Source organism: Engystomops pustulosus, chromosome 7 (assembly GCF_040894005.1).
Source record: "Engystomops pustulosus chromosome 7, aEngPut4.maternal, whole genome shotgun sequence".
NCBI classification, from domain to species: Eukaryota; Metazoa; Chordata; class Amphibia; order Anura; family Leptodactylidae; genus Engystomops; species Engystomops pustulosus.
This window is the reverse complement of record NC_092417.1, coordinates 8,168,054-8,182,670: the sequence shown is the minus strand read 5'-3', so window position 1 is coordinate 8,182,670 and position 14,617 is coordinate 8,168,054. Positions and strand designations below refer to the sequence as shown.

At 45.7% G+C, this 14,617-nt stretch overlaps 1 protein-coding gene across 1 annotated transcript; it reads right to left on the bottom strand.

The window, feature by feature from the left end:
- Window positions 1-244: 244 nt before the first annotated feature.
- On the bottom strand, window positions 245-5,834 carry LOC140069250 (uncharacterized). Its single transcript, XM_072114721.1, has 4 exons — window positions 5,700-5,834; window positions 1,464-1,564; window positions 1,241-1,387; window positions 245-1,158 (listed from the first exon to the last, which is right to left on the bottom strand). The coding sequence occupies exons 3-4, from the start codon at window positions 1,285-1,287 to the stop codon at window positions 279-281; spliced, it is 927 nt and encodes a 308-aa protein (XP_071970822.1). The 5' UTR covers window positions 1,288-1,387; window positions 1,464-1,564; window positions 5,700-5,834; the 3' UTR covers window positions 245-278.
- Between the last annotated feature and the right edge of the window lie 8,783 nt (window positions 5,835-14,617).

Below are 14,617 nucleotides of genomic sequence, written 5' to 3'. Positions count from 1 at the left end.
ATATACAGGAGTTGGAGGGCAAAAAAAAACTGGGACAATATATTGACTTGTGTCTTTGTTGCGGATCATTTTTCAAACATTATTTATATTTTTAACGTCATTTGAAGGTTATTCAGTAAAAATGGATGGTATCACAAAACCAAAAAATTTGAAATAATATATAAATTTATTCACTATTCAAAAAATTAAATAAAAGTTTAATTTTCCCAAAAAAAAAAAAAAAATTCAAACCATAAATACAAAGATTCATCAATCAGAAAATTAAAAAAACATCAAACTCAAGATTCATCTTGCCATGGTACATATCCATCTTCAGAAACAAAATAATTTGTAAAGCAATCCCTAACCCGCCACCCAGACACCACAGAACAATTACATGTTGATCGTGTATTTACAGGAACACATTCATGGTTGGGCACACTTTCTACAAAACTTGATATTGGTTTATTAAGGAAATTATGCATCACACAACATGCTTTAACAACATCGTCCACTGTACTAATTTTTAAACACATTGCAGTGCGTAGTATCCGCCAATGATTGGTCAAAAGACCAAATGCGCATTCAACCACACGCCTTGCCCGAGATAAGCGTGTATTAAAAATTATTTTGCTTGAAGTTAAACCACGGTTACAAAAGGGACGCATCAAATGCGACTTAATCCCAAATGCTTCATCACCAATGAAAACAAAAGGTAAGGGAGGTGTATTTGGGGAAAGGGGCTGAGGATTGGGAATTTCGAAATGAGAATTAAAAAAACTCTGACCCATGTGGCTGCTCTCAAGAATTCGTGCATCATTTGTGCTCCCATACGAACCCATCTCGATACATATGAAATTTAATTTGCTATCTGCAATGGCCAGTAAAACTATTGAAAAATATTTTTTATAATTATAAAATTGAGAGCCAGAATTTGGAGGCTGGATCACACGAACATGTTTTCCATCAATTGCACCAATACAATTGGGAAATTTTGTGGAAACATAAAAATCATGTGCAATTTTTAAAAAAAAATCCTGATTTGGAATGGGCATTACAATAGGTTGCAAAATGTCCCACAAAGCAACACTTGTCTCTTTTACAATTTTGCAAATTGTGCTTCTACCCACAAGAAAGAGGTAGTGGAGAGATGTGTAGCTCTCGCCTGTTGCCAGAAATCTGTCAAAAAAAAAAAAAAAAATTTAATTTCAAATATATATCATTTAGCACATTTATTTAAAATGATAAAAGTAGAAGTTGCCTTAAAGTTATAAGCAGGCGTTCCTCAGGTGCAATGGCTTGACGCATGACAGTATCTTGCCGTGTTAATTTTGCACGACAGAGTTCAAGGAGGTAGTCAAACTGCTCCACGGAAAGGCGAGTATATGAAACAAATTTTGCAGGGAAGCTGAAAAAAAGAGAAAATAAGTACACATTAAGAAAAAATATAAAAAAAAAAAAAGGGAAAAAAGTACACTATTTACCAACGCAGTGTGTTGAATATTTTAACAAAAATTCCATGAGTATCATGAAGTTGCAGGAGCGGATGAATCCAGTATCTTCTTTGTGCTTTCTGCTGATTTAGCTGATCAATTTTCCAAAAAATTAAAATAAAAAAGAAAATAAATATATACATATATATATATATAAAAATATACACAAAGAGGCAAAAAAAAAAAAAAAATTTAAAAAAAACCATTACCAGACGCAGACGCCTTCGCCGACTTTGCATCCCAAAATAAATAGCAACAAAAGCTCCAACAGCTTGTTGGGAGACCCGGGGCATATCCTCCATTATTCAAGAAAGAATAGAGAAAACAACACTATGTAATACACTGTACACACAGTAAGGGGCGCAGCGATGTCCAGGCAAAAAGCTGTTGCCTGCGTTTGTAATATATTATTGAAACGCACCTGTATCTAATTAGGGAATTAAACTGGCTGCGTTTCAAATGAACAAAACGCACCCTGCTTTCAAAACGCATGCGTTTAGAAACGCATTCATCAAACCGCAACGATTACAAACGCAGACGAAACGCAACGTGTGACCGCGCCCTTAAGCTGTAAAATGGCTGCGTCCTTAAGGGGTTAAACCTCCGTTTTCAGTCCGTTTACCATGCATTTGGCTGCTTACAACCTGTTTTTCTATTAAGATAATTGGGAAAAACTGACTAAAAACGGACCAAAAATGCCATGTGTGGCATCGCTCTTAGGCTACATTCACACCATATGGGGGACGCATGTACAACCGCAAGTTTGCGGCTTTTAGGTCCCTAGTAGAAGGCAATGGCCGCACGGAGCAATACCGCTCCGTACACGGGAAAAGGACATTACCCAATGCCGGTCACCCCTTCCTCCTCTCCATGTCACTAAACACGTCTGCACGGCTACGGCCTGGTGGGCATACGTTTGTGTGAATGCAGCCTTATTGTCTACAGAGCGGACTATGGCTGATGGCGGCCCCCAGCCCAGTCTGGGGCTGATGCTGCTGAATTTTTATTTCATTTATTTTCTGGAGTTTGGGAACATAACTTTTTTTTTTTTTTTTGCAGGGGCACATTTAGAAATGGAACATATAATATACTCAAATATAGATGACAGATAACAATGATCTAATGGTAAGAGCCCATTGGATCACTGTCATCAGTGATTTATATACAGAGACCTGCAGAGAGGATGCACAGCACCTTCCCTGCAGCCTCTCACTGTATACAGGGGCTGCTGTGACAGGGGGCCGATTATTATCAGTCCCCTGTCACAGTACACGATTGGGCTGTCACATAGACAGCACGATCCTGTTACTGGCTGTGTGCACGATCGTACACCGATCAGGAGCACAGCCCCGGTAATAGATATCCCTCCCCCACCCCCCGCTCGGCTCCTCCATCTCTCACCACTCGCTCGGCTCCGCCCCCTCACCCCCCTCGGCTCCACCATCTCTCAGCGCCCCGCGGGAGAGGCTCGGACAGTGAGCAGGAAGTCCCTCCCTGTCCTGCCTCCAGACACTCAGTGCTGCGATCCTGCAGAGAATATTTTGCATGATCGCAGCCGGCGCCGTCACCGCTTGGAAGCGGCAGCTAACATTCAGACAAGAAAATCACCAAGCGTACTTATACGCTTGGTGATCTTTTGGGGGAGTAAATCAGCCTTTAAACGCGTCTATGACGCTTGCAGAGGCGTTATCGCGACCTCTGGATAGATGGAAAATTTTCATCATTTTAGCTTCTTTCCAGTTTCCCTCTGGGGCCAGCAGGAGGTCCTCCAAAAATAATCCGACCCTGTCTAATTCTCCCTCTTCCTACAGTCCCAAGTATCAAAGTAAGTATCAAAATATGACTGAAAGCAGCATCTTTTAAGTTGCTTGGATCTGCAGGAAGATTCTTTGAGTCTTGTCTAGTGTTCTGGGGTGATGGTGCAGGTGCCCATAAAAAGGGCTCCGAGTGCCGCCTCTGGCACCCGTGCCATAGGTTCGCCACCACTGGCCTAGTGGGTAGAGGCTCTGTGTCTCTATGGCAGATGGAGCTGTGAGGTTGTGGGTTTAAATCCCAGGCTGGGCAAAAATGTATTTATTATTATTATTGAGACGATGACTATTATTATGATACTATGGTAAAAAGTTGGGGCATGGCCAGGGCGAGATTGGGGGTGTGGCTTAGGAGGATCACTACGCGTGCTGCCATTTTATTCTTCTTTCCCTTCCAAAAATATTGGGAGCTATGGTCATAGGTCATACGAGAATGCACCAGCACAAAGAGCTGACTCATTTATGTGAACAACATTGTGAGCTAATGGCTCACTAAACCCCTCCCCTAAACGGCTCACCACGTATGGGGTTTGGTATGGGGTTACGGATTGGCCTGTTCAAGAGCCAAAATAGCTGGCTCTTCTTAGTGGGCGGAGCCTAATGAGCCAGCTCACTAAGAAGAGACGTAATTCCCATCACTACTGCAGATTGTATTTACAAAACAACCCCTGTTTATATCTCTGGGGTTTCTGAGGCAATACAGCAGGGGTAACAGGCTAATCACACTATTTCTTAGCAGCATTAGCAAATCCCTATATATGTCCACAGTGTAGACAGAGACCATATAACGTGACACGACATACATATATACAGCAGATAAGAGAGGGGGATATTACCTGGAGGCTGCACAGTGTATACAGAGACCATATAACATGTGACAGGACATATATATATATATATACAGCAGATAAGAGAGGGGGATATTACCTGGAGGCTGCACAGTGTGGACAGAGACCATATAACATGTGACAGGTGTAGGAGATTAGCTCCGGGGATCGTCGTCTCCTAAGCAGACGACCAGCACACACAGGGAATCCACACAATGCGAGTAAGGTTAAGACTGGCCTCAGCCAGCTTTATTTGGCAGTACACAAACTCAAAACATAAAAATAATACCTAAGCCTCTCCGGCACTTACTATACATCGAGGTTCCCTACCTCACCAAGTGCTGGCCTACTGCCAGCCACCCCAAAAACACAGCAAGTTCACTGCCACCGCTCCACAGGCCTTTGCCGTCGCCTGTCTCTTCCCCAGGGTGGAGCCCAGTGTGAAGTCTGCCCCATGTATTAGTGCAGCCCCTCCAGCTGAAAAATAATCAACTTAATTAGACAGACCCAACTTTTCCAGGTCTGTCTTCTACTCAGCTTTTCATAAGGCAAAAATGCACATTTTATGCCCAAAAGCTTCTCTAGTGGCAGCCACCCTGCCACACAGGACATATATATATATACAGCAGATAAGAGAGGGGGATATTACCTGGAGGCTGCACAGTGTAGACAGAGACCATATAACATGTGACAGGACATATATATATATACAGCAGATAAGAGAGGGGGATATTACCTGGAGGCCGCACAGTGTGGACAGAGACCATATAACATGTGACAGGACATATATATATATACAGCAGATAAGAGAGAGGGATATTACCTGGAGGCCGCACAGTGTATACAGAGACCATATAACATGTGACAGGACATATATATATATATATACAGCAGATAAGAGAGGGGGATATTACCTGGAGGCTGCACAGTGTATACAGAGACCATATAACATGTGACAGGACATATATATATATATATATATATATACAGCAGATAAGAGAGGGGGATATTACCTGGAGGCTGCACAGTGTATACAGAGACCATATAACATGTGACAGGACATATATATATATATACACAGCAGATAAGAGAGAGATATTACCTGGAGGCCGCACAGTGTATACAGAAACCATATAACATGTGACAGGACATATATATATATATATATATATATATATATACAGCAGATAAGAGAGGGGGATATTACCTGGAGGCTGCACAGTGTGGACAGAGACCATATAACATGTGACAGGACATATATATATATATATATATACAGCAGATAATAGAGGGGGATATTACCTGGAGGCTGCACAGTGTGGACAGAGACCATATAACATGTGACAGGACATATATATATACAGCAGATAAGAGAGGGGGATATTACCTGGAGGCCGCACAGTGTATACAGAAACCATATAACATGTGACAGGACATATATATATATATATATATATATATATATATACAGCAGATAAGAGAGGGGGATATTACCTGGAGGCTGCACAGTGTGGACAGAGACCATATAACATGTGACAGGACATATATATATATATATATATACAGCAGATAAGAGAGAGAGATATTACCTGGAGGCCGCACAGTGTGGACAGAGACGAGATCTGCAGGGAAATGGCCGCCAGTGAAGTAATGGAAGAAGGATCCGGATAGAAGTTACTTTCGCTTTCAGTTGTGCTGATGATTATGAGGTAAATACTTCTGTCTTAACCCTTTCCCCGCTGAGGTCTGGGACAGGCTGCTCCTCTGCTGTTCAGGGCTATTCTCACATTAATGACACGTATAAAGAAAAGCAACATGACAACATAAAGAATGGCAGTGGCCCCATAGTCATAGACTATCAGAGAGCGGACGCCGGACACATCATCGCTTTTAAGGCACCAACGCCGTGATGTCATTAATACTTATAGTCCACATAGAGAACCTGGCACACACCAAAATGGTTTTCTTTAATTTTTTTATTTTTAGCGTTTTCAATGTATAATTCACACAGTGGAGCCTTCACCGTAGAAATTGAACAAAAGTTATATAATTCTATACAGATCAGAGGTAATATACGACGTTTCGGTCATCACGACCTTTGTCAAGCATGATCTGGCAATGTCTGCAGTAGTAGGTAGGAGAGTGGTGAGGCTGCAGCACCAGTTTGGTGTGTGCCATGTTCTCTATGTGGATTATGGATGGACTGAGAATCCTACATTGAGCACCACCCATACATGGTGTGCGGTCACTATTGTTTCTACGTGATTAATACTTATAGTGTCATTTCCATTCAGAATCACAAAAATCGCCATAAGTGGCTGAAAATGTGACATCACAGGAGCGAGTGTTATGTGTTACCTGTATGTGACATCACAGGAGCGCGTGTTATGTGTTACCTGTATGTGACATCACAGGAGGGCGTGTTATCTGTTACCTGTATGTGACATCACAGGAGCGCGTGTTATGTGTTACCTGTGTGTGACATCACAGGAGCGCGTGTTATCTGTTACCTGTATGTGACATCACAGGAGCGCGTGTTATGTGTTACCTGTATGTGACATCACAGGAGCGCGTGTTATGTGTTACCTGTATGTGACATCACAGGAGGGCGTGTTATCTGTTACCTGTATGTGACATCACAGGAGCGCGTGTTATGTGTTACCTGTGTGTGACATCACAGGAGGGCGTGTTATGTGTTACCTGTGTGTGACATCACAGGAGAGCGTGTTATCTGTTACCTGTGTGTGACATCACAGGAGCGCGTGTTATCTGTTACCTGTATGTGACATCACAGGAGCGCGTGTTATCTGTTACCTGTATGTGACATCACAGGAGAGCGTGTTATGTGTTACCTGTATGTGACATCACAGGAGCGCATGTTATGTGTTACCTGTGTGTGACATCACAGGAGCTCGTGTTATCTGTTACCTGTATGTGACATCACAGGAGCGCGTGTTATGTGTTACCTGTGTGTGACATCACAGGAGGGCGTGTTATGTGTTACCTGTGTGTGACATCACAGGAGAGCGTGTTATCTGTTACCTGTGTGTGACATCACAGGAGCGCGTGTTATCTGTTACCTGTATGTGACATCACAGGAGCGCGTGTTATCTGTTACCTGTATGTGACATCACAGGAGAGCGTGTTATGTGTTACCTGTATGTGACATCACAGGAGCGCATGTTATCTGTTACCTGTATGTGACATCACAGGAGAGCGTGTTATCTGTTACCTGTATGTGACATCACAGGAGCGCGTGTTATCTGTTACCTGTATGTGACATCACAGGAGAGCGTGTTATGTGTTACCTGTGTGTGACATCACAGGAGCGCATGTTATGTGTTACCTGTGTGTGACATCACAGGAGCTCGTGTTATCTGTTACCTGTATGTGACATCACAGGAGCGCGTGTTATCTGTTACCTGTGTGTGACATCACAGGAGCGCGTGTTATCTGTTACCTGTGTGTGACATCACAGGAGCGCGTGTTATGTGTTACCTGTATGTGACATCACAGGAGAGCGTGTTATCTGTTACCTGTGTGTGACATCACAGGAGCGCGTGTTATCTGTTACCTATATGTGACATCACAGGAGCGCGTGTTATGTGTTACCCGTGTGTGACATCACAGGAGCGTGTGTTATGTGTAATACTGTCCCCTGTGTGGGGCACTGTGCTCTCCTGCAGCTCTATCTCCCTTCAGACTAATGCTGTCCCCTGTGTGTCCTGTGTGGGGCGCTGTGCTCTCCTGCAGCTCCATCTCCCTTCAGACTAATGCTGTCCCCTGTATGTCCTGTGCGGGGCGCTGTTCTCTCCTGCAGCTCCATCTCCCTCCAGACTAATGCTGTCCCCTGTGTGTCCTGTGTGGGGCGCTGTGCTCTCCTGCAGCTCCATCTCCCTCCAGACTAATGCTGTCCCCTGTGTGTCCTGTGTGGGGCGCTGTGCTCACCTGCAGCTTCATCTCCCTCCAGACTAATGCTGTCCCCTGTGTGGGGCGCTGTGCTCACCTGCAGCTTCATCTCCCTCCAGACTAATGCTGTCCCCTGTGTGTCCTGTGTGGGGCGCTGTGCTCACCTGCAGCTCTATCTCCCTCCAGTCTAATGCTGTCCCCTGTGTGTCCTGTGTGGGGCGCTGTGCTCACCTGCAGCTTCATCTCCCTCCAGACTAATGCTGTCCCCCTGTGTGTCCTGTGTGGGGCGCTGTGCTCACCTGCAGCTTCATCTCCCTCCAGACTAATGCTGTCCCCCTGTGTGTCCTGTGTGGGGCGCTGTGCTCACCTGCAGCTCTATCTCCCTCCAGACTAATGCTGTCCCCTGTGTGTCCTGTGTGGGGCGCTGTGCTCACCTGCAGCTTCATCTCCCTCCAGACTAATGCTGTCCCCCTGTGTGTCCTGTGTGGGGCGCTGTGCTCACCTGCAGCTTCATCTCCCTCCAGACTAATGCTGTCCCCTGTGTGTCCTGTGTGGGGCGCTGTGCTCACCTGCAGCTTCATCTCCCTCCAGACTAATGCTGTCCCCTGTGTGTCCTGTGTGGGGCGCTGTGCTCACCTGCAGCTTCATCTCCCTCCTGACTAATGCTGTCCCCTGTGTGTCCTGTGTGGGGCGCTGTGCTCTCCTGCAGCTTCATCTCCCTCCAGTCTAATGCTGTCCCTGTGTGTCCTGTGTGGGGCGCTGTGCTCACCTGCAGCTTCATCTCCCTCCAGACTAATGCTGTCCCCTGTGTGTCCTGTGTGGGGCGCTGTGCTCACCTGCAGCTTCATCTCCCTCCAGACTAATGCTGTCCCCTGTGTGGGGCTCTGTGCTCACCTGCAGCTTCATCTCCCTCCAGACTAATGCTGTCCCCTGTGTGTGCTGTGTGGGGCGCTGTGCTCACCTGCAGCTCCATCTCCCTCCAGACTAATGCTGTCCCCTGTGTGTCCTGTGTGGGGCGCTGTGCTCACCTGCAGCTCCATCTCCCTCCAGACTAATGCTGTCCCCCGTGTGTCCTGTGTGGGGCGCTGTGCTCACCTGCAGCTCCATCTCCCTCCAGTCTAATGCGGTCCCCTGTGTGTCCTGTGTGGGGCGCTGTCCTCACCTGCAGCTTTATCTCCCTCCAGTCTAATGCTGTCCCCTGTGTGGGGCGCTGTGCTCACCTGCAGCTTCATCTCCCTCCAGACTAATGCTGTCCCCTGTGTGTCCTGTGTGGGGCGCTGTGCTCACCTGCAGCTCCATCTCCCTCCAGACTAATGCTGTTCCCTGTGTGTCCTGTGCGGGGCGCTGTGCTCACCTGCAGCTTCATCTCCCTCCTGACTAATGCTGTCCCCTGTGTGTCCTGTGTGGGGCGCTGTGCTCACCTGCAGCTCCATCTCCCTCCAGACTAATGCTGTCCCCTGTGTGTCCTGTGCGGGGCGCTGTGCTCACCTGCAGCTTCATCTCCCTCCAGTCTAATGCTGTCCCCTGTGTGTCCTGTGTGGGGCGCTGTGCTCACCTGCAGCTCTATGTCCCTCCTCAGCAGTGCAGCCAGAGATATATTTTCCCGTCAGAGACATGGAGAGCCCCGCGGGGAGGTGAGGGGAGAGGGAGGGATCAGTCTCCTCCTCCGCGGGTGTCAGGCGGCTCCTGGAGTCTCTCACACTCTGAGGTGATGGAGATGCGGGGAGAAAATGGCCGCGGAGTGCAGAGCAGCCAATGAGGTGAGAGGGCGGGAAGACGAGGGGGCGGGGTTATGGAGTGTGAGGTGTGAGGAGAGCAGTGACCTTAGGGAGAAGATGATGTGAGGAGAAGGTGATGGCGGGAATCACATAATGGCGGCTCTTATGTGTGTGAGGAGAAGGTGATGGCGGGAATCACATAATGGAGGCTCTTATATGTGTGAGGAGAAGCCCCAGCGGTTCCTGTGTTATATACAGGTAGCAGGGGAGGGATACAGCCCTTTCAGGACCCAGCAGTATAGACATTATTAGTGATTACTGTGTGTGAGGAGATGATGTGCTTATATATAAGTGAGGTAATATCTCTCCTGTGACAGGACAGGACTTCCATTATTATCTGACACCCAGTACAAGTCATTAGTTGTCAGGTAAGTGGCTGTGACTCCAGGGCACATATGTTCTGGTACATATCAGCACCAGGTAACTAATGAGTAATACAGCACTCACTACTCTGTTACTCCTCCTGGCAGGGGGTAATACAGAACATACTACTCTGTTACTCCTCCTGCCAGGGGGTAATACAGCACTCACTACTCTGTTACTCCTCCTGGCAGGGGTAATACAGAACATACTACTCTGTTACTCCTCCTGGCAGGGGGTAATACAGCACTCACTACTCTGTTACTCCTCCTGGCAGGGGGTAATACAGCGCTCACTACTCTGTTACTCCTCCTGGCAGGGGGTAATACAGCGCTCACTACTCTGTTACTCCTCCTTGGCGGGGGTAATACAGAACATACTACTCTGTTACTCCTCCTGGCCGGGGGTAATACAGCACTCACTACTCTGTTACTCCTCCTTGGCAGGGGTAATACAGAACATACTACTCTGTTACTCCTCCTGGCAGGGGGTAATACAGCACTCACTATTCTGTTACTCCTCCTGGCAGGGGGTAATACAGCACTCACTACTCTTACTCCTCCTGGCCGGGGGTAATACAGCACGCACTACTCTGTTACTCCTCCTTGGCGAGGGTAATACAGAACATGCTACTCTGTTACTCCTCCTGGCTGGGGGTAATACAGCACTCACTGCTCTGTTACTCCTCCTGGCCGGGGGTAGTACAGCGCTCACTATTCTGTTACTCCTCGTGGCCGGGGGTAATATAGCACTCACTATTCTGTTACTCCTCCTGGCAGGGGGTAATATAGCTCTCACTACTATGAAGCTCCTCCTGGCAAGGGGTAATACAGCACTTACTACTCTGTTACTCCTCCTTCGCCGGGGGTAATACAGAAGATACTACTCTGTTACTCCTCCTGGCAGGGGGTAATACTGCTCTCACTACTCTGTTACTCCTCCTGGCAGGGGGTTGTACAGCACTCACTACTCTGTTACTCCTCCTGGCCCGGGGTAATACAGTACTCTCTACTCTGTTACTCCTCCTGGCTGGGGGTAATACGGCGCTCACTACTCTGTTACTCCTCCTTGGCGGGGGTAATACAGCACACACTACTCTGTTACTCCTCCTGGCCGGGGGTAGTACAGCGCTCACTACACTGTTACTCCTCCTGGCCGGGGGTAATACAGAACATACTACTCTGTTACTCCTCCTGGCTGGGGGTAATACAGAACTCACTACTCTGTTACTCCTCCTGGCCGGGGATAATACAGCACTCACTACTCTGTTACTTCTCCTGGCCGGGGGTAATACAGCACTCACTACTCTGTTACTTCTCCTGGCCGGGGGTAATACAGCACTCACTACTCTGTTACTTCTCCTGGCCGGGGGTAATACAGCACTCACTACTCTGTTACTCCTCCTGGCAGGGGGTAATACCGCACTCACTACTCTGTTACTCCTCCTTCACCGGGGGTAATACAGCACTCACTACTCTGTTACTCCTCCTTCACCGGGGGTAATACAGAACATACTACTCTGATACTCCTCCTGGCCGGTGGTAATACAGCTCTCACTACTCTGTTACACCTCCTGGCTGGGGGTGATACAGCACTCACTATTCTGTTACTCCTCCTCGCCGGGGGTAATACAGCATTCACTACTCTGTTACTTCTCCTGGCCGGGGGTAATACAGCACTCACTACTCTGTTACTTCTCCTGGCCGGGGGTAATACAGCACTCACTACTCTGTTACTCCTCCTGGCCGGGGGTAATACAGCACTCACTACTCTGTTACTCCTCCTGGCCGGGGGTAATGCAGCACTCACTACTCTTACGCCTCCTGGCCGGGGGTGATACAGCACTCACTACTCTTATATTCCTCCTGGCCAAGGGTAATACAGCACTCACTACTCTTATATTCCTCCTGGCCGGGGGTAATACAGCACTCACTACTCTTATATTCCTCCTGGCCGGGGGTAATACAGCACTCACTACTCTTATATTCCTCCTGGCAGGGGGTAATGCAGCACAGAACAGTGTAGGGCAGTGATGGCGAAGCTTTTAGCGGTCGAGTGCCAAACTGCAACCCAAAATCCCCCTTATTTATTGCGATGTGCCTCCCAAAAATTAAAGCAGTGACTTATTGCTCCCTGTTCAACAACTTTCGATCATATTGGCCTCCTGAGGACAGCAACACAGAAGAAAGATGATAACTTTTCATCATTGTAGCTTCTTTCCAGTGTCCCTCTGTACACAGAGAATCGTGGGGCCAGCAGGAGGTCCTCCAAAGATAATTCGGCCCTGTCTACTCATTCTCCCTCTTACGAAGTTTCAATATGGCTGACACCAGCATCTTTTAAGTTGCTTGGAACTGCAGGAAGATTCTTTGAGTCCTGTCTGGTGTGCTGGGGCGATGGCCCGGGTGCCGACAGAAAGGGCTCTGAGTGCCGCCTCTGGCACACGTGCAATAGGTTCGGTACCAGTGGTGTAGGGTGTCATTTTTTTTATGTGTAACTTTTTGACCTTTTATTACAATTTGTGTGAAGGCAAGTGGAAATTAGGACATTTGCAGTTTCTTCATCATCACAGTGTGGACCATATGGGAAAATTATTTTTATTTTCTGATATATCGGGCATCAAAAGGTAGTATAAAAAAATCAGCATAGAGTATTTAAAGGAAACCTTCCACTTCCAATGGTGGTTATAAGCTGCAAATGCCGTACACCAGCTCAGGGTGAGCTGGTGCCGGAGCTTATTTTTGTTCTGTTTTTAAAGAGATGTAAAGCGTTTCAACGCTTAGTAATCTTTATATACAAGTAGCTTCACCGCACCTTGGTCCGCGCTCGGCGGACCATGCACGCGATCACTTCGTGCGCCTGAACAGGAAGCGGGCGAGCATGGTGCGCCGAGCGCGGACCACGGTGCCGTGAACCTACTTGTATATAAAGATTACTAAAAGCGTTTAACACCTTAAGGACGCAGCCTAAAATGACCTTCAGGACACAAGCCTATTTTTCAGACCTGACATGTATCATTTTGTTTGATAATAACTTCAGAACACATTAACTTATCTGTGTTATTTTGAGATTGTTTTTTCTTGACACACTGTGCTTTATGTCAGTGGTAAATGTTAGTTGATATGAATCATGTTTTTTTTATTAAAAAAGGGGAAATGTAGCAAAAAATCAAAAAAATCTGAACTTTTTCTAATTTAACATGTTTTTTTTTTTCAGACAGACAATCTTACCAGCCAAATTACCGTATATACTCGAGTATAAGCCAACCCAAGTATAAATCGAGGCTCCTAATTTTACCACAAAACCCTGGTAAAACCTATATTTTTTTTTACTCGAGTATAAGCTTGGTGCTGAAAAACTAGGCTTATACTCGAGTATATATGGTACTTAATAAATAGCATTTACCATAGCTCTGCATTATATTGTAATAACTTTGTAAATATTCTTACATTTTTCTAGGATGTTAGCAGACTTACAATAGTAACAGCAATTTATAGGAAAATTTGGAAACCGTGTTTATGGACTATTGCAATTAAGAAAGAGCTTTTTAAAAGACTTTGCAATAAAAAACCATCTCAAATTACTTCATTTTCAGAAATGCTCCCATCCAGCTTTTCAAAACCACTTTTAGAAAGGTTTTTTTTTTTAACCCTTTCGGTGTTTCACAGGAATTAAAGAGAAATAGAAGTAAAATTTTGAAAAATAATTTTTTTTCACTAATATATTAATTTAGGCCTAAAATGTACAAATATAGGAAAAAACACACACCCCACAGAGCGAGCACCATTTGGTTATAAGTGGGTAGATTTTCCTGAAACTGTTTTAGGCCACCATCATTCATTTACAAAGACTCTGGGGAATGGGAACATTTAAAAACCCCAAAAAGTGACCCCATTTTGGAAACTACACCCCTGAAGGAATTTATTAAGGGGTACAATGGACTTTTCTCCCCCTCTGTGTTTCACAAAAATTAAAATAATATGGAAGTCAAATTTTGAAAAATAATTTTTTTCACTAATTTATTAATTTAGGCCTAAAATGTACAAATTTACAATGGGTTGTAGGAAAAAGCACACACCCCATTTTATTGCACAATTCCTCCTGATCACAGAAATACCCCACATGTGGGTGTAAACTGCTTTTAGGGCATATAGCAGGGCACAGAACAGAGCGCCAATGAGCACCATTTGGTTATGAGTGAGTAAATTTTCCTGAAAGTTTTATGTCACACCTTTCATTTACAAAGACTTTTGGGAATGGAAACCGTTAAAAACCGCAACAAGTGACCCTGTTTTGGAAACAAAATCCTTAAAGGTTTCCAGGATAAAGCAATAGTGACTTATAGGCCCCATTCCACACTTATAGTAGATTTGAGCTAACAGAATAATGTAACACCACCATAAGTGAACCTTATTGAAAGCAACACCCAGAAAGCAGAATTTATTCATTTAGGGGTATAA

What these genes read in the sequence shown, in the direction of transcription:
- LOC140069250 (XM_072114721.1), bottom strand. Translation starts at nt 1,287, where the DNA reads ATGCGTCAAGCCATTGCACCTGAGGAACGCCTGCTTATAACTTTAAG. An exon ending in CGCCTGCTTATAACTTTAAG is followed by an intron (nt 1,159 to 1,240) that starts GCAACTTCTACT and finishes TTTTTTTGACAG; the next exon opens with ATTTCTGGCAACAGGCGAGA.